The sequence below is a fragment of the Pseudonaja textilis genome, chromosome 2, assembly GCF_049901715.1.
Source record: "Pseudonaja textilis isolate UNSWEBS1 chromosome 2, rPseTex1.2, whole genome shotgun sequence".
In the NCBI taxonomy this organism is placed as follows: Eukaryota; Metazoa; Chordata; class Lepidosauria; order Squamata; family Elapidae; genus Pseudonaja; species Pseudonaja textilis.
This window is the reverse complement of record NC_141991.1, coordinates 80972751-80991870: the sequence shown is the minus strand read 5'-3', so window position 1 is coordinate 80991870 and position 19120 is coordinate 80972751. Positions and strand designations below refer to the sequence as shown.

Below are 19120 nucleotides of genomic sequence, written 5' to 3'. Positions count from 1 at the left end.
CAACTATTCTTAAAATTTCTTTCCAGGGCTGTGCTCCATTCATACAGAATAGAAGACTACCTTTCTCCCTTTGTCATGCATAAAATCCAAGATGAGCACACGACAGAGTATTGGATATGTATAACTTTTGAGAAAAGATAACATAAATTGAGGTGTGTGTGTGTGTGTGTATGTGCATGTGTGTGTGTTAATATAAATTATTCTTTATTACAGTCATAAATCAGCACAAATAAATAAACAGTAATTACACATAGATCTATATCTACAAGAAATCCTTAGCCTAAATGTCAGCTGAGGTATAAAATGGAAGGTTGTGGGCATTACATGAACAACAGAATAAGGTGATTTCTAGAGGCCAGTCACATTTACAATTTACTGAAATAGTGCAACTGCAAAAAGTGGCAGAATGAGTGCTTTAGTGTTCTTTCAAGTTCCAAGTCATTCAGAATACCCATAACTAGCTAATCAAGACAGACTGATATAATAATTGGCTTGTGGAGAATTTAAATTTGCTCCTGGAAACAGTTCAACTAGGAAATCATTTGAGACTGACATAGTCATATTAGACAGAGACATAAAATCTCTAGAGTAGGTGATATTTTGAAAGCTAATTTTCAAAAACAATGGTACTTGGACTAATAAAAGTTAAGATTTAGATTGATACATAGATTTCCATGAGCAAGTCTAAGAAGTGCCCCACGCCTTTATTTATCTGTAAGTAAATAAGAGTAATCCCAATTGACTTTTTGAATTCTGGTTTCTGGACTTTGGAAAATTTTTAGGAATCAGTTTATCAGTTGCTTACCATAGAATCACAGACATGATAGTGATTGTTCGTATATTTTGGGTTCTCACTAGGTCCAAAATGCTGCAGGACTGCTGAACTTGGGCATTCAAATCTTGCAGCTATATAAAATAATACATGCGTATGAGAATCAAATGATACCTGTTGGCTTATAAGCAGATAACCTGCAAATAATACTTATTTGAAAAATACAGTATGCTAAGTAAACTGCTGCAAAATTATAACAAATGGCATCGAGTAATTTTCACATAAGAATCAATAACCAACAATTTCATTAAAAGGGTCTGGAAGACTTTGGACTTAAAGGACAGAATATTTTAATTCATGTTATTTTTCTTCAAGCACAGGAGTGTAGCAATACATTAATTCACAGATTCAATATACATGATTACCTCAGCAAGATCAAATATTACTTCGGGGGCTTCAACATGGTTCCTTTCTGCAGCTTTACGAATGATATCCTCTGCTTCTTTAATCCTTCCTTGAGAGAGTAGCCAGCGAGGAGATTCTGGAATGTACCTGCAAGTATTTTAATGCGATGTCAATAGAATAACTAGAATTGCAAACCTGATATGATACACATATCTGTCATGCTTCTGTTGGAGTCTGACTCCGAGGAAGAGGAGGAACAGCCAACAGGGAGTGGAAGTGTGGCTCCGGAGGTTGTGGAGGAAGCTGGGGAAGGGCACAGGCCGGCTGGGCAGTCAGAGGAAGACCCAGGCCCATCCCCCATCTTCATCCTAGGGCATGCAGGGAGGAGAAAATAAGGGAGAAACGTGAATGGTGTGGTCTACAGGTGAGGAAGGGGCCCTGATCCCCTTCATGGGCTGCAGCTGTTAAGGACTATTTAAAAGGACAAATTGCACATGGCCCAGTGCTGGAAGCAAAGCGTGAAATAATTTTAGTCTTTCATTGCTTATCTGAGGTTCTGGTTTCCTGCCCAGTGTGTGTATTTCAATATCTGTGGACGTCTTCAAGCCCTTATCCTTCCTTGTCTCCCTAATTGCTTCAGTATGGTTTGTGTTGGTTTTTTCTACTTATAATTTATATATATATTGAGTTTGAATGGCATTTCTTCCTTTTCCCAACTGTTTGTGGGGGAATTTTTTTCTCCAGTCAATGATAATTGGAGCTTTGAAGCCAAGTTGAAGGAATTAAAGGGACTTCACCTGTTTTTGTGACTTTGTTGCTTTTGTATTCCCCCTGGGTCATCACAATCATCAAATATTTTTCCCACATTATCAAGCAAATACTATTTCAGGAAAAAAGATGTCCCTTAAGAAAGCCTTTAGTTAGCTATGAATGCTTGGGTTAAAAATGTATATACCCTCACATCAGAACTCCATCTTCAGGCTGGTCTGCCGCTGAGGGAAGCTGAGGCTGCATCAAGATGACCTGGAAGGAAACTAGTTATTTTTCATTAGCAACTGCATTAAGTCCTCTTCTGAGTGAATGTTTTATGTCACATAGAAGAGGACCCAGTTACATAGCTCCAACTGGTTCACTGAAGGATTGCCTCTTCTATCCAGCAACAAGGCTCTGTGCCACTGGGGCTATTTCAGTTTTGACTGCCAGCGAAAACTGGTTAACTGGGCATCCAGGAAGTTTTCCCACAATGTCAACAATCCCTTTTCTGGTCCAAAAATTACTGAAAGGACTAGCTGTCCTTAATGGAGAATAGGGAAGAGAAGGATAACCAGGATGCCTCTTCTACTGACTTTTCTTTTTTCTTATAAAACCTAACTTGATTGCTTTGCTGATTTGCTAATTAGGCTTGAAAAATGCAGAGATGCTGTAATGTGGAGGTTTTCCCTTATCCCAATAAGATAATTTGTTATTTTACGAATGTCTGAAAATGTGATTTTTCTGGTTTACATCAGACTATAATTCGAAAAGCTTTCAAAGACATGAAAATGACCCACCATACACAGTGGGCAAGAGCAGTAACAAAAGTAAAGAAACAGGAGTTCATGTAACACAGCATGACTTGTTCCTAATTTTAAAGGTAATGTGATGGAAATGTTACATTTGTGAGTTTGGAAAAAAATGAGTTCTCTGACGAAAGGCTAATATAATAATAGAAACTATGATCAGGCCTGTAGGAACACTTCTCCAACACACCTTGGCTCTGATTGATGGAATTAGTTGCATCCAAGCATTTGAGATGGAGTGGCTAAATATATTTAAGCTTTTTCTAGAAATATAATAACTATGGACTAACAGATATTTCAAAATTTGGGACGGGGGAGTAGGATTCTAGAAGTATTTGAAAGCTTGGTGTATCTTCTCCAATTTTTAAGAGTGCAGTGGCACCATCTTGTGGTGTAATATTTTATATGCTTTTAATAAATTGTCCACACAGTTATTTAATGGCAGAATTGTTACACAATAGCTTTTTTCTATTTTTTTAATACTGTTTTTTTGGAATTAACTTTAAACTCAGGAGAATCAGATTGAAGATCCTGCTGAATAAACATTATTACAATATATCTTCCTACATCAGATTACTGCCAAATAATAAACAATATAAAATATAAAATCATAGAACTGCAAGAGATCTCAAAAGGCCATTCAAATCTGTATTCACAGTACATGCTTAGTTAATTAGTTACAACATACAATGCATTTACAGCATAGATTTTTTTAGAAAAGTTGAGTAAATGGACCCATTTGGTTAGTTTCCAATTCATTATATAGGTAGTCCTCAACATACAACCACAATTGGACCTTGAATTTTGGCTGTTAAGTTCTTGTTGTGATTTAATTGAGAGCCCCACATGACTGCTTTGCTCAATGATCACAATCCTCACTCTCTCAGTTGTGGTCATTAAGCAATAGCATGGGCCGTTAGCAGATGGAGTGGAAGAACTGTCAGATGAAAGGGGGTAGGCAGCTCCCCTCCATGAGGGCAAGGGAACATCTATGGTGGGCCAGAGAAATCAAGCTCAGATCCCAAAGATTTGAGCTTCCTTTCTCCAGTATACCACAGGCCTTCGTCTGCCTGTGCTAGCCTTTCTACCCTTCAGAAATATTGCATTTGCTAGCTTTCTAGCCAAAAACTTCATGAGAGATGGCACTCTTATCGTGATTTTTCTGACTGGTAGAAGAATCCTCTTTCTATCCTTCAGAACATTGTGTTTGTTAGCTGTCTGTCTGAACCTCACATCTTGGAGGTTGGCACACCTCTTAGCAGCTGCACAGAAAGACAAAAGTAAGTGGACCTGGATCTGGTGGGGTAAGGAAAGGGCTTACACCTTCTGGATGTGGTGGAGCGAGGCCTCCTGTGTCACAGCAGCTTTGAGTGCTGGCGGGATGGGTGAGGGGGGCTGAGATAGGAGGGAAAAGACATATGGGTAGGGGGAGTTGCAGTGTCCCCACAGTTGTATTTGAATTTCAAAATAAATCCTATGATTTATTTTTTTGTGTCATCAACCAGTATAGTGTAGAAATATATTAATACAAAGGTTATTATTAGATACAAAAATTTAATGCAGAACTGTTTTATTACTAGATGGATTATAAAAATGAACTGTATATCAGAAAATACAATATTTCAGCAAGATTTTTATACTTTAAAAATATGCAGTGAATGAGGACTGAATATCCTGGATAATGACTATGGCTTATTATTATAAAATATGCTACTAAGTCCTTTCTAATAAGGTGAGCATAAACCAAATCTGGATGAATTCCAGACTGTACAAGACCAAATTTGAGAGAAATGCACGTTTCCCAAGTCATTCTCTCTTGTGGGTCTTTTTCTTCCTCTGAAACTTTAGGGGAATGGGTCAGAAATGTAATGCAGTAATGCTCTTCATTTCACAATTGCATTCATTTGCATTGCATTCAAATCCTAAATCTTTCTTAACAAAGTAACCCAAAGAGCAGTGGTGGGATTCAAACTTTTTTACTTGGTGGTTGTGGCAGGAGAAGGATACAGTAAAATCTCCAGTCAGAGATTTGTCGGTTCTCCGAACTACTCAAAATTTCCGCTACTGGTTCTCCAGAACTGGACAGAACCTGCTGAATACCTCTACCTAAGAGGTTAACTTATTTTTGTTTCCTTGGGAATCCAGTCCAATTTAGCTATATTTTTTTAAACAGGTTACTTATTAGCAAATAAGTAGCAAAATTATCGCTTAGTACTACTATTTCTTATTAATAATTCAAAAACCAATTATCAAGATTAGCTAGTACTATTCAATCTTAATTATGTCAATTATCACAATTAACACAAAGGGTATTAGTTGCCATTAATTGGGGAGGGCAATGGGGACTTCAAAATAGTAAACACTCACCACCACAATGGAAAATAAAACAGCCCAGGAATAGTAAGAGCCATTAACAGCAATCGCCAGTCTCGAATGAAGTAAGCACCCAGTGGCAGCATCATGTAGCCCAATGCATAAAATATGCAGACACCTAATGTGCCATATATAATGCGGATAGATTTGCCAAGAATTTCTGCACCTGTTCAAACAAGGGAAAATGAATGAATTCACATGTTACTATACAAACCAATTCTTTTATGTACTATATGGGAAAAACTGATAAAAATACATTGAATTGTTGTTTTTTCTGTGAGTTTGTATGCAGGTAGTAGTCAACTTACAACCACAGCTGAGCCTACATGGCGCTAAGTAAGAAATTTGTTAAGTGAGTTTTGCCCCAGTTTACGACTTTTCTTGCCCCATTTGTATAAGTGAATCATTGCAGGTCTTAAATTAGTAACATGGTTGTTAAGTGAATCTGTTTTTTTCACCGACTTTGTCAGGAGGTCTCAAAAGGAGATCACATGAGTCTGGGACACTGCAACTGTCATAAATGTGAGTCAATTGTCAAGCATCCGAATGTAAATCGTGTGACCATGGGGATGCTGCAATGATCGTAAGTGTGAAAAATGGTCATAAGTCACTTTTTTCAGTGCCAATTGTAACTTTGAACAGTCATTAAATGAACTGTTGTAAGTCGAGGACTACCTGTATGTCAACCATTCCTACTTGAAGGAATGCAGAATCAGTTCTGAACTGGTACTTTGGAGCCAGCCTGGACACTCTTGCTCTAGGGTGTAACTTTTCTGTAGTTTGTATTTTTTTAATATACTTTTTGTTTTATTTTATAACATATAAAGATTCCATTTTTAATTAAACAGTGTGTTGTCTGGGTACAAATATTTTTAGAAAATAATAATCACAATGTTTGAAACAATATTCATTACATTGATTTAGTTTAATAACAACAACAACAACAACAACAACACTTGGGAAGTGTTCAACTAGTGATTTGTGATACGAAACCCAGCATAGTTATCTCGTTTGCTGTGTATACTGTCATAATAATAATAATTCACTATCAAACAAGGAAAAATAGTGAAAACTGAAAGAATTAAGATGCCCCATGAAAATAATAGTAAGAGTCTGGATGAAGATGATTACTACAAATACCTGGGTATCTTTCAAGCTGACAACAATTGTGACAAGCACACTGAAGTCAAGAAAAAAATTAGAGGTGAATACATTGAGAGTGAAAAAGATCTTACAGTCCAAACTTAATGGAAAAAATACCATCAAGACAATCAACACCTGGGCAATACCAGTTATTAGATACACAGCTGGCACAGTGAACTGGACTCAAACAGAATTAAAAGCAATGGATAGGAAGACCAGAAAAATAATGACAATGACTCATGTTCTTCATCCTTGCAGTGACATTGACAGACTCTACCTACCAAGGCAAATAGGTTGGCATGGAATGTTGCAAGTACACCAGATAGTTGAAGAAGAAAAAAGGTCTTTGGAAGAATATCTGAAGGACAGTGAAGAAGATGCACTGAAGTTAATATGCCAAGAAGGCTTGCTGACTACCAGGGAGACCAAACTGGCCTACAACAAAGAACAAATGAAGAATAGAACAGAGGCATGGGAAGACAGCACTACATGGCCAGTACATTTAAAAAAATAGCAGGAAAAGTAGATAATAACAAGACCTTGCAATGGCTAAGAGCAGGAAAGTGAGACTGAGGGATTAATTCTGGCTATGCAAGACCAAGCCTTAAGGACAAATGTGTACAAAGCCTGAATTGAGAAGACAGGAACAGACAGTAAGTGCTGCCTATTCAAAGAAGCTGAAGAAACAGTGGACCACCTGATAAGCTGCTGCAAGAAGATTGCACAAACTGACTACAAGCAGCTGCATGACAAAGTAGCAACAATGGTGCACTGGAAGATCTGCAAGAAATACCATTTGCCTGTAAGCAAGAACTGGTGGGACCATAAAATAGAAAAAGTCATAGAAATTGAAAAAGTTAAATTGCTCTGGAACTTCAGAATCCAGACAGACAGGCACCTGCCACATAACACCCCAAACTTAACAGTTGTTGATAAGAAAGACAAAAAAAATCTGGATAGTGGATGTGGCTGTGCCTGGAGACGGCAGAAGAGAAGAGAAAGAACTGAAGACGATAACAAAATACAAAGACCTACAAATAGAAATAGAATGACTACGGCAAAGGCAAGCAAGGTAATAGTAATAGGCACCTTGGGTGCAGTCCCAAAACAAATGGAGCACCACTTGAACACCATAGGCATTGACAAATTTGCAGTCAGTCAATTGCAGAAGGCAGCTTTACTTGGAAAAGCTTCCATCCTGCAGCAATACCTGTAACACCATCAAACATCCAGATTTGCCTATCCCAGGTCCTTGGTAAGGACTCAAGAGGTAGACAAAAATGCCAAACCCAGTTTGAACATCTGGCTGACTGTACGATTAATAACTTGGGGGGGGGATCACAAAATATTGCAATTATGGATGAAACATATAACAGTGATACCTATTGTCACCTGGGTACTTGGTACCTTGTCCAAGAATTTTATAAAATACATCAAGAAATTGCACCTTCCCGCAATAACAGCAGTGGAACTGCAAAAAACTGCACCACTCGGAACATTGTACATTTTAAGAAAATACTTGGTTGATACCTAGGATGCTGCCAGCAACCCATATCAACCATCAGACCCAGTCAATGATATTTGTGTTACATTTTTAAATGTTCAGTTGACTGAGTTTCATGTTTGATGAGTAGGAGACGATGATGATAATAGTAATAATAATAATAGTAATCATAATAATACAGTTGCTTTTTCATTTTAACAAATCTCCTTTATATCATTAGTCCTTTTCTTTCATCTACATGTTTCTAACTTCTGTTTTTATTAAGCTAACCATTGATAAAATAAGTCCCATGTCAAAAAGTATTGTTTCTTCCTTTTCCTTAATTGTAAGTGTTAGTCTATCCATTTCTGCACATTCTAGTATTTTTTTAAATCACATTTTCATCTATAGGGATCTCTTCTCTTTTCCATTGTTGTGCAAATACAATTCTGGCTGTAGTTAATACATGTAAAATCAAATATGTATTCCCTTATTATACTTATCTGGTAAAATGCCAACAGAAATATTTCTGGTTTTAAATCTATATGTTGCTTTATCATTTTTTCCAACCATGTAAGTATTTTTGTCCAATATTTTTTTGCTTTTGGGCATGTCCATCACATATGATAATACGAACCAGGTATCTGATGACATTTCCAACGTTTAGTGGACATGTCCTTAAACATCTTTGCCAACTTTGTGGTTGAAAAGTGCCGTATATAAAACATTTTATAAAGATTTTTTAATATGCAGCTGATAGCATTAATTTATAATTCCTGTCCCACAGTTTCTGCCATTTATCCAACTCCATTGTATAACCAAAAAATTTAGCCCATACTATTATTTATTGTCTCTTTTACTTGCTCACTTTCCGTTTTGATACTTAATAGATACCTTGTAGTTTGTTTTATAGGTGCACAGAAAACTCTGCATTTTTTGTTCAGATGGAGTGTCCTGTATGCAGTGATAGCAAGGTGTGAGCATGCATTACCACCAAACTATCACTGTCTTAACTAAATAAAGATTCTCCAGAACCTGCACAGCTACTGCATAAGCCCAAGAAAAGGTCCTTTAAGCAGTTGTTGACAGATATATTGATGATACCAGTGCTGGATTTGAAACATGTTTTCCCACAGATAGATGCACTCACACACTTATATAGGGACAAATAAAGAAAGGGTAAGTCATTTTTAGAGAAATTAACACTCTTCGGAAAGATTCAGACATGGAAATAGAGGAAGAAAGGAGGCTCAGGGGCACACCTACAAACACATTCACAGGAAAGAGATAGAGAGGAGATTGAATCACAAAGATAAAAAGCATTTTCCAATAGGAGAAGAATTTCTCCTCTCATGTAAAACCACTGAGCAAACTGTTAAAAAAATGTAATATTAAATAAGGAGAAATAATCTACCATTGCTGAAAAATGACGGGAGAAAGGTGAGAAGCTCACCAAATGGCAAGTGTATTGCAATAATCAGGATCATTAGTGAGGAATAAAATTGCTCCCTCCAGCTGACATACGCTGAATGTTGTTAATGCCCTTGCAGGAAGGATAGTGCATGGTCACCAACTTGGGGATCTTGCCCTTAATATAGAGCAGAATATGTAAGAAGGGACAGATCATGAACAAAATATTAGAAGAATTGAAAGGATATCTCAAATCAGATGTTTATTCCAGTTGAACAATACAATATACAATAAACATACATATTGAACGCAAGTTTTAAACAAGAAGTTGGTTACCGGTTCTACTTTTATCAGATCCATTTTTAAATTATGTTCTGCTTGATAATGTTGGAAATAATACTGTGGAGAAGACAGAAAGAAATTAAAGATGCCCCTCGCTGAGCTAGCGAGTCAGGCTATTGAGAAGGTCTGTTTGCATTAAGACAATCACATACCAAGAACAAAGGCTGCCACATAATTAGATATTTGACCCATTCCAACAAAAACAAAGAGAATAGAAAACATCTCCCAGCTTGTTGAGAAGACCTGGAAAAAGCTAAAAATAGTCTGGATCCCCATCGTTACAAACAGCACATGCTTCCGACCAAATCTGTAATGAGACAAATAATAATAATAAAAAAAGCAAATCAGATGGCTATTATGAAAATAATGAACTAGCAGAGACCAGCTAATTAGCATCAGAAAAGGATGTCAACTTTCAAACATATGAACAATGTTATACTTCAAACACATGAAGACAGCATCTTCAATCTTCTTATGAAATTTCAATAAAGTTTTAAAGGAAGAAAGATGATGATAAAGATTCTTTGTACAAGTTTGTCAGAATGTTTGTAACGTGACTGCAGGGTTATGAGACAACCCAGGACCAAAACACAGCACACAGAGGCTTAGACATTTAACAGTGGTTTATATACAAGACACTTATATACAGAAATATATGTGGTAGGTAAATACTGACAAGAAATCAATCTTCTTAACTCTGCATGGATAAAATCTACTATGAAGATAGGACACAAGGAGAGACAGGAAATCAGGTCAGATATAAATATAGAAGAAGTGTCTATATAAAGGCAGTCATTAGAGGGTGTGTTTTCTCTCTCCTTGTGTCCTGTAAACATTGCAGAGTTCTCCATGTAGAGTTAAAAAGTTTGATTGCTTGTAAAGTATTTGCCTACCATGTATATTTCTGTATATAAGTGTCTTGTATATAAACTACTGTTAAATGTCTAAGTCTCTGTGTGCTATGTTTTGCTCCTGGGTTGTCTTACAATAGTAGTCATGCTGCAAATGCTCTGATAAAGTTTAAATCTAATACATACACAACAGTGGTCAGATTCAAAAAATTTTACTACTGGTTCTGTGGCTATGATTTGGTGGGTGTGGCAGGGGAAGGATACTATAAAATCTCTAGTCAGAGGTGGTATTTGCCAGTTCTCTGAACTACTCAAAATTTCCGCTACCGGTTCTCCAGAACTGGTCAGAACCTGCTGAATACCACCTCTGAAACACAAAAAATATGAGGAAACAACAGATGGTTAGATTTTAGCCCCTTAGAGTGACCAAAGGAGTGGGAAAAGGGAAAATACATTCCTAGAGGTAGCCTCTTCACCCTGGGAACAGGTCATACTCTGAGGTCAGGCTATTTTCCCTGCTTGATTGTTTGGAAAACAGAAGAAACATCAACATCTATGGAGATTCTCAATCATCCAGGTCATGACTGTTCCAAAAGTGCTTTTTCCAAAAGACAATTGGGCAGCTTCTTTGATGAAGAGCAAAATGTTCTCAAAGAATGAAGAAAAAAATGTGGAAAAAATACCCTTGGGACAAGAAATACCAACCTTTTCTTCAAGTCTTTTGTGGACTTTTGTGGACTGAGTTGCAAAACAGTACCGTATTTTAAACATTTTTTTAAAAAAATAATATTTTATTTTATACATACAAAATATTGTGAATTGCTGATGTAAATGGCATACCTATAACTATAAATGAATAAATGTTATCTTATTAGAGATAAAGATATAGTGCTGGAAAAAAATAAATGTAATCCTGAACACATGAGTTGTGCATGAAAATAATAAATACAGAGCTTACCTGTCTGAGAGCTGTCCAGATATAAAGGATCCCAACAGCACACCCACAAACAATAAGGAGACAGTTAATGGTGCTTTCCAGTCATTGTCACAAACAAGTGACCACTGGGGAAAAAAAGAGGATTAGCATTTTAACTTGTTTGTAACATATCCATTTTTAACTTATTATAACTTATTTTTTTCTCAATAACCATTCCATAATCTATTACATTATAAAAAATGTAAAAAGGTTTACAATTATTTATTATTCTCACTGTCATATAAAAACAATTCCCTTAAATTGTTATCTGTTAAGGCCTTATATTATGCCTTTACAAAGTAAAGAGAGCAGTTATACAAATAGTTGAACAAATATTTATCAGAATTTTGAGGGGTGGTGGAAATCAGCCATATATTGGTAATTCACATAAGGCCTTGGCTTTTAACTTCTGGTTGCTTTAAAAATGTTTAGTAGGAATACTGACCAAAATATTAGAGTAAAACAGCATTGATCGGCGCCGTAAAAACGGCAACAACTAGTACAGTGTGAAGTTTTTCCATTCCTCTTTACAGGCAGCTATTTGTCTACAGTACTCCATTGTATCACCATCTTCCTTTTTTCCATTTCTCCCCACTAGCCAACATTCTGTAAACAATGAGTAAATTCAAACTTCATTAGGCTATATATTTCAGTTTTCCATGATTTTGGTTTATTTGAGTTTTTATTTTTATTTTGAACAGCCTCTGGTACAACTATAACTAGTTATTTTGACTACGTAAGGGCCAACATTTGAAGCAAGACTGCTATTTGTGTAGATGTCACACAAAAAAAGTATATAGTCTGCTGGTCACTGTGAATAAGTAGGATTTTCCAAGTACACTTTGAAAATAAACACTAAGTGTTAATGCTAGGTTTCCTCATTGTTTTCATAACAACATAAGGAGTTAATTGCCAGGCATAGCACGCAAGCAGTGTTAATGATAACAGAAATCAGTATTACATTTGTCCCACACTTTCAAGCAGTTTTTAGTGGTCATTTTAAATCAGGTTTTCAAATGTCCAGAAGAGCAGAAGCCTTTTATTATGTCTACCTAAAAGCCTTTTATTATGTCTACCCAAAAGAACAGAAAATGAACCAGATGGCTAATTTTTGTGAACTGTCTACATTAAAATCACTTTTGAATGACATTTACTTGGCAGACACAGATCAATCAGATTAGTGCAGATAAACAAAGGGTCAAGAAGAAGAAGAAACAAAACATGAAATGCTGTAACCTGAGGTTACATTAACTTGAGGCCAAATTTTTACAATATTATATGACATATATAACTTATTTAATTTTGGCTTTGCACGTGGCGTGAATATAGCCAATGAATTCACAAAGCATGTTAATGGCTTCATATGTTCTAGAACAGGGGTCTCCAAGCTTAGCAACTTTAAAACGTGTGGACTTCAACTCCCAGAATTCCTCAGCCAGCAAAGCTGACTGAGGAATTGAAGTCCAAAAGTCTTAAAGTTGCCAAGGTTGGAGACCACTGTTCTAGAAAGCCAACCAACTGTAATTTATTCAATAAAACAAACTGAAGCAAACTGAATTAAGCAAATTCAATTAAACTGAAAGTTGGCTTGGTACAACATGTGAATTCAATCTATATTCCTAGTGATTATGAACTGCAGTAGAAAAACCAGCTTTTATAATGTCACAAATTATTATCTATTACCACATGAATAAAATGTAAATACTGAATATTCCAGAATGAAACAAGCAAAATGGGTCAAATTCTACATTGTTACTCGATTCAGTTCCCCAATTTCGAAGAATAGAGGGAAATAATAAATATTTCTCTGACAAGATTTTACAAATACCTTTCAGAACAGCAGAACTCCATCACTTTTATCATCCTGGGAACAGAAACCAGCTGACAGGGAACAATATTAAATACCACTAAAGTTATATTTGCACAGTGAGGTTCTACCACTACCATGCAAATGCAGAAATATATTATGACAGAGAAATGTTGCTTGGACTGAATACAGTACTGTATAGTATATCAGCTCAGGCTAGAATTATTTTCATTCTCTAATGCTTTCCAAGATAGGTTACTGAAGTTCACTGACCGAGGCTGCCCACCTCTTATAGTACTATATTTAATATTACTTTTTTAGACACAAGACACAAGATATAGGCTATTGTAGTAAAATAAAACTTAGCCAATAGTTCTCAAACATTCAGTTACTAACACCACTGGTGTTCTGAAGAGACTTGACCTGGCTCCTTTCCTGGCATTTAGCAAGGGTGAGTGAAGCCCCCTTGGATACTTTTTTTTTCCTTCCTGTTCCTATCCAATTTCTGTCATCTTTGCTGTCTTTTACTTTTTCTTTATTTGTTGTAATTGTTTAAAAATGTTTTTACTTGTGAACTGCCTAGACATGGTGGGAATTGGATGGTACACAAATTTAATAAATTAACAATTCAAAAGGGCTAAATTTAAGGATGACACACACAGGAGTATGCAGAACAGTCAGTCAGCCCATCAATCAATTTTACTCCAGTCTCAGGGCCAATCAGAACACAAGATTCGTCTTCTGAGTCAAGAATTCAATAATGACAGAGAAGGAGGAGAACACTGAATCGTTGGTCATATTTAGTACAGTATGCAATGGCATGACACCAAACTGTGAGGTAGATTACTCAGCATGTGATATTCACTTAGCCTGGCAAATACTTGCGGATTATATTTATAATCTCCAACCACATTTGCTTTATTATAACCTTTTAAAAATAGCAATAAGGTATTTTGTATTGAAATGTGATATTTGATCCCCCCCTAAAAAAAAACCCTAGGGAAAAATACTCTCTATGCATTAATATAGATTTTGTGAAACTATGGACTCACTTGGATTTTGGAGAAATGTATTTGACTTCCTTGTTTATCTGAAACATGTTTATTTGTAGGTCAGTTAATACAATCTAGTAGAACATTACTTCTGCAATGAAAAATGCAGTTAAAATAAATTCACCTTTTGGAACTGAAGCTGAAACAAATTTGTTTGACTATAATGTGAGGTAAGGAAAATCTGTTGCATCCTGTTTATTTATTTATTAAATAAATTACCAATTTTTTAAATCAAATTTATACAGCTGCCCAAACAAATGTATGGACCATTTAGCCTTTATATCAGAAATGGGCTATATGTGACCCTCCATTTAATGTTCAAGTTCCATCAGCCTTAACTAGAATACTAATTGACAAGATAGAAGATACCAAGACTCCTAAGCAGTCTACACAAAGAAAGGAGACTTGAAAATGGTTAAGACTATCTGTTTTTGAATGAATGAATGAATTCTTTATTGGCCAAGTGTGATTAGACACACAATGAATTTGTCTTGTTGCATATGCTCTCAGTGTACATAAAAAGAAAAGATACATTCATCAAGAATCTTAAGGTACAGCACTTAATATAGTCATAGGGTACAAATAGGCAATCAAATCATACTAGGAAGCAGTCAATATAAATTGTAAGGATACAAGCAACAAAATTACAGTCATATAGTCACAAGTGGGAGGGGGTGGGTGACAGAGTGATGAGAAGATTAATAGAGATAGTAATGCAAACTTAGTAAATAGTTGGACAGTGTTGTGGGAATTATTTGTTTAGCAGAGTGATGGCGTTCGGGGAAAAACTGTTCTTGTGTCTAGTTGTTCTGGTGTGCAGGGCTCTATAGCATCATTTTGAGAGTAGGAATTGAAAAGTTTATGTCCAGGATGTGAGGGATCTGTAAATATTTTCACAGCCCTCCTAATTATCCTCTGAAGTCTGTGTCTGTCTTGTTGGGTTGCAGAACCAAACCAGACACTTATAGAGGTGCAGATGATAGACTCAATAATTCCTCTGTAGAACTGGATCAGCAGCTCCTTGGGCACTTTGAGTTTTCTGAGTTAGCGCAGAAAGAACATTCTTTGTTGTGCTTTTTTGATGATGTTTTTGAAGTTAAGTGTCCATTTTAGGTCATGTGATATAACAGAACTAGAAATTTGAAGGTCTCTACTGTTGATACTGTGTTGTCTAGTATTGTAAGAGGTGGTAGTATGGGAGGGTTTCTCCTACAGTCTACCACCATTTCTACGGTTTTGAGTGTGTTCAGTTCCAGATTGTTCTGGTTGCACTGTGAGGCTAGTTGTTCAATTTCCCATCTGTATGCGGTACTGCTAGCTGGCTTAGTTTAGTTAGAAGAATGTCTGGAATGATGGTATTGAATGCTGAACTAAAGTCTATAAGGAGGATCCTTGCATAGGTCTTTGGAGATTCAAGATATTGTAGCACATCTCTAATGATTTATTGAAGATTTGGGTGAAGATGGGGGACAATTGGTCAGCACAGACTTTTAAGCAAGGAGCTATTTTGTCTGGGCCTGGTGCTTTTCCTGGCTTTTGACTGTGAAATAGATCTTGCACTTATTTTTCTGTGATCATCAGGGATTGTGAATCCAATGGGGTGGAGTCAGTTGTGAGAGATTTGGCTGTTGTTGGTGTGTCTGAGATGGGGGTTGTGGAGATAAGTGGCTGTAGTTTCCTTTCAAACCTGCAGAACACATTCAGGTCATCTGCCAGCTGTTGATTTCCTTCAGCCTGGGAAGGAGGTTTGATGTAGTCAGTGATATTTTTGAGAGTCTTCCACATGTTTGCTGGTTCATTTGTTGAGAACTGATTCCTTAACTTTTCAGAGTAGCTTCTTTTTGCTGCTCTGATCTCCCTTGTTAATACATTTCTGGCCTGACTGTTCAGCATTCTATCACCTTTTCTGTAGACTTCCTCTTTGAAGCGATGTAGCTGCTTAAGTTTAGCTGTGAACCAAGGTTTATTGTTACTTTATATTCTCAAGTTCCTGGTTGGTACACATAGGTCTTCACAGAAGCTGACATAGGATGTTACAGTATTTGTGAGTTCATCTAAGTCTGCAGAGGTATCTTCCAAAACATTCCAATCAGTGCAATCAAAGCAAGCCTGTAGCTTTAGCTTTGCCTTCTCAGTCCAAGTCCTCACTGATTTAATTGTTGGTTTCGTGGCTTTAAGTCTTTGGCTGTAAGCAGGTACAAGGTGAATCATGCAGTGATCTGAGTATATCCCACAGCTGCACGTGGTAAAGATCGATAAGCATCTTTTAGTGTTGTGTAGCAATGGTCTAAAGTATTCTTGTTAGTGGGAAATTGACATGCTGAAAATATTTTGGAAGCTCTTTCCTTAAGTTGTCTTTGTTAAAGTCTCTAATGGGAAGAGAATCTGGATATTTGGCTTCAGACTCCATAATCTGGTCAGCTAGAGTTCATAATGCCTTGTTTACACAAGCTTGTGGGGGAACATATACAGCTGGAGAAATAAGGAGAACTCACATGGAGAATAAAATGGTTTACAATCAATAGTTATATCCTGAGACCAGCTGTTGTTGATATATAAACATAAGCCTCCTCCCTTCTTTTTGCCTGATGACTCTGTAATCCTGTCAGCTCTTATTATCTGAAACACTGGGATATGCATGCTGTTGTCATCAATTTCTTCATTTAGCTAGGTTTCAATGAAGCAGAGAGCTGCTGAGTTGTAAAAATTAGAATTGCATCTATTTAAAAGGAGTATTTCATCCATCTTTATTAGCAAGTGAACATAAATTGGTCAGAAAGGTTGAAGGGAGAGGGGTTTTTCCCCCCACCCCCTTGCTCAGCTTATTCAAAATTCCTGCTCTTTTACCTCATCTCTTTCTCTGCCGCCTCTTTCTCCATTTGTTTGTTGTAATCCATTTCTCTGGGGAAATTGCTTCTTCCTGTGTTAGAATCTCCTCCAGGTTTGTAAAGGGGGAGGGGGAGGACACAGAAAGCTGCTCCTTAAAGAAACATTGCTTAATTCTTAGCAAATGGTCTTGTGAGTATGAAATCCATAGTGAATCGCAGAGAATAATAAAAAAGAAATAGAGAGCATTTCACCGAGGCAAACTTTGGCGGTGCCATCTTGGAAGTTTTCTCCTCTCATCCCAAAAACAGCTGTTAAAAAGCAGCTGCAGAGGCTTTTGTGTAGAGGTGTGGGATTTTGGTTGTAAAGCTTTTAGACTATTTTTCATCTGTTTTCGGGAATTCTGAACTGCAGAATGATTGTAAACTGCTTTCAAACACTTTTGGAGCAAACTGAGCAATGAAAAGAGTGGTCAACTGGAGATGCCTGCTAAGATTTTAGTATTCAACATTATTTTTCTTGTTTATCAAACAGCTTCAAAGAATCTCATAACTATATTTTCTATCTACCCCATGTCTGGAATTTTCTGAGAAAATTAAACAAACAATTTAAACATCAGAAAAGGGGGGGGGGGGAGGAACCCAAGAATCCGGTTGAATATTTATTTATTTATTTTATTTGTCAATTGTTTACAAGATAATAAGTATAAGTGTATACATAGTTATAAATACATGAAATGGGTACATATAAGAAAAATAAAATAAAAATAAAAATAAAAAGAAACAATAGGACAGGGATGGTAGGCACGTTGGTGCGCTTATGCACGCCCCCTAGAGACCTCTTAGGAAAGGGGTGAGGTCAATAGTAGACAGTCTAAAGTTAAAGTTTTTGGGGTTTGGGGAAGAAACTACAGAGTCGGGTAGAGTATTCCAGACATTGATCACTCTGTTGCTGAAGTCGTATTTCCTGCAATCAAGCTTGGTGCGGTTAACCTTGAGTTTGTATCTGTTGTGTGCTCTTGTGTTGTTATGGTTGAAGCTGAAGTATTCATTGACAGATAGGACATTGCAATGTATGATTTTATATACCATGCTTAAATCAGACCGAAGACGGCGTAATTCAAGGTTTTCTAGTTCTAGAATTACAAGTCTGGTGGCATAAGGTTTTCTACAATGAGTAGAGGAGTGGAGAACTCTTCTTGTGAAATATTTCTGGACTTTCTCAATTGTGCTAATATCAGATACGTAGTGTGGGTTCCAGACTGATGAGCTGTATTCGAGTATTGGTCTAGCAAATGTTTTGTATGCTCTAGTTAGTAGTGTGATATTACCAGAGAAAAAGCTACGTAGGATTAGGTTAACAACTCTTAATGCCTTTTTGGCTATGTAGTTACAGTGGGCTCTAGTACTTAGATCATTAGAGATGAGTATTCCAAGGTCCTTTACAGAGCTTGGATCATCAACAAGGTCTTGACTATTCAGCTTGTATTTTATTTTCTTATTTTTTTTTGCCAAAGTGTAAGACAGAGCATTTATTTGTTGATATTTGAAGTTGCTATTTGTTTGACCATTCTGATACATAGTCAAGATCTTTTTGAAGGGTAGCAGCATTGTCTGTGGTATTGAACAGCTTTACATCATCAGCGAAAAGAACGCAGTTGCTCTTAATATGATCACAGAGGTCATTTATGAAGAGTATGAAGAGAGTTGGTCCTAGAACACTGCCTTGGGGGACACCACTATTGACAGGTACAGAATTTGATAGGACGCTCCCAATTTTGACCATTTGTTGTCTGTTTGACAGGAATGCTTCTATCCAGTTATGCAGATGTCCAGAGATACCATAGGATTTTATTTTTAGTAGTAGTTTGTCGTGTACCACTGAATCAAAGGCTTTACAGAAGTCTATGTAGATTGCACCTATTGTTTTGCCCTGATCAAGTTGTGTAGTCCATATGTTTTTGCAGTGTAAGAGTTGCAGATTACAGGATAGTTTTTTTCTGAAACTAAATTGTTTATTGGAGAGTAGGTTGTTTGTTTCTAAGTGGAGGATGATGGATTGGTTAATAATTGATTCCATGACTTTACAGGTGACGCAGCATAAGGAGATTGGTCTGTAATT

The 19120-nt window shown here is 36.6% G+C and overlaps 1 protein-coding gene across 1 annotated transcript in view; it reads right to left on the bottom strand.

Annotated features, from left to right (window-relative positions):
- LOC113433733 (organic cation/carnitine transporter 2-like) overlaps nucleotides 1-19120 on the bottom strand; it is a 41468-nt gene that overhangs the window by 9367 nt on the left and 12981 nt on the right. The window contains exons 2-6 of the mRNA XM_026696451.2: nucleotides 11297-11400; nucleotides 9640-9794; nucleotides 5104-5275; nucleotides 1198-1324; nucleotides 806-906 (exon numbers count right to left, since the gene is read on the bottom strand). Of these exons, the coding sequence (XP_026552236.1) occupies nucleotides 806-906; nucleotides 1198-1324; nucleotides 5104-5275; nucleotides 9640-9794; nucleotides 11297-11400 (659 nt within the window). The remainder of the gene's footprint in view (nucleotides 1-805; nucleotides 907-1197; nucleotides 1325-5103; nucleotides 5276-9639; nucleotides 9795-11296; nucleotides 11401-19120) is intronic.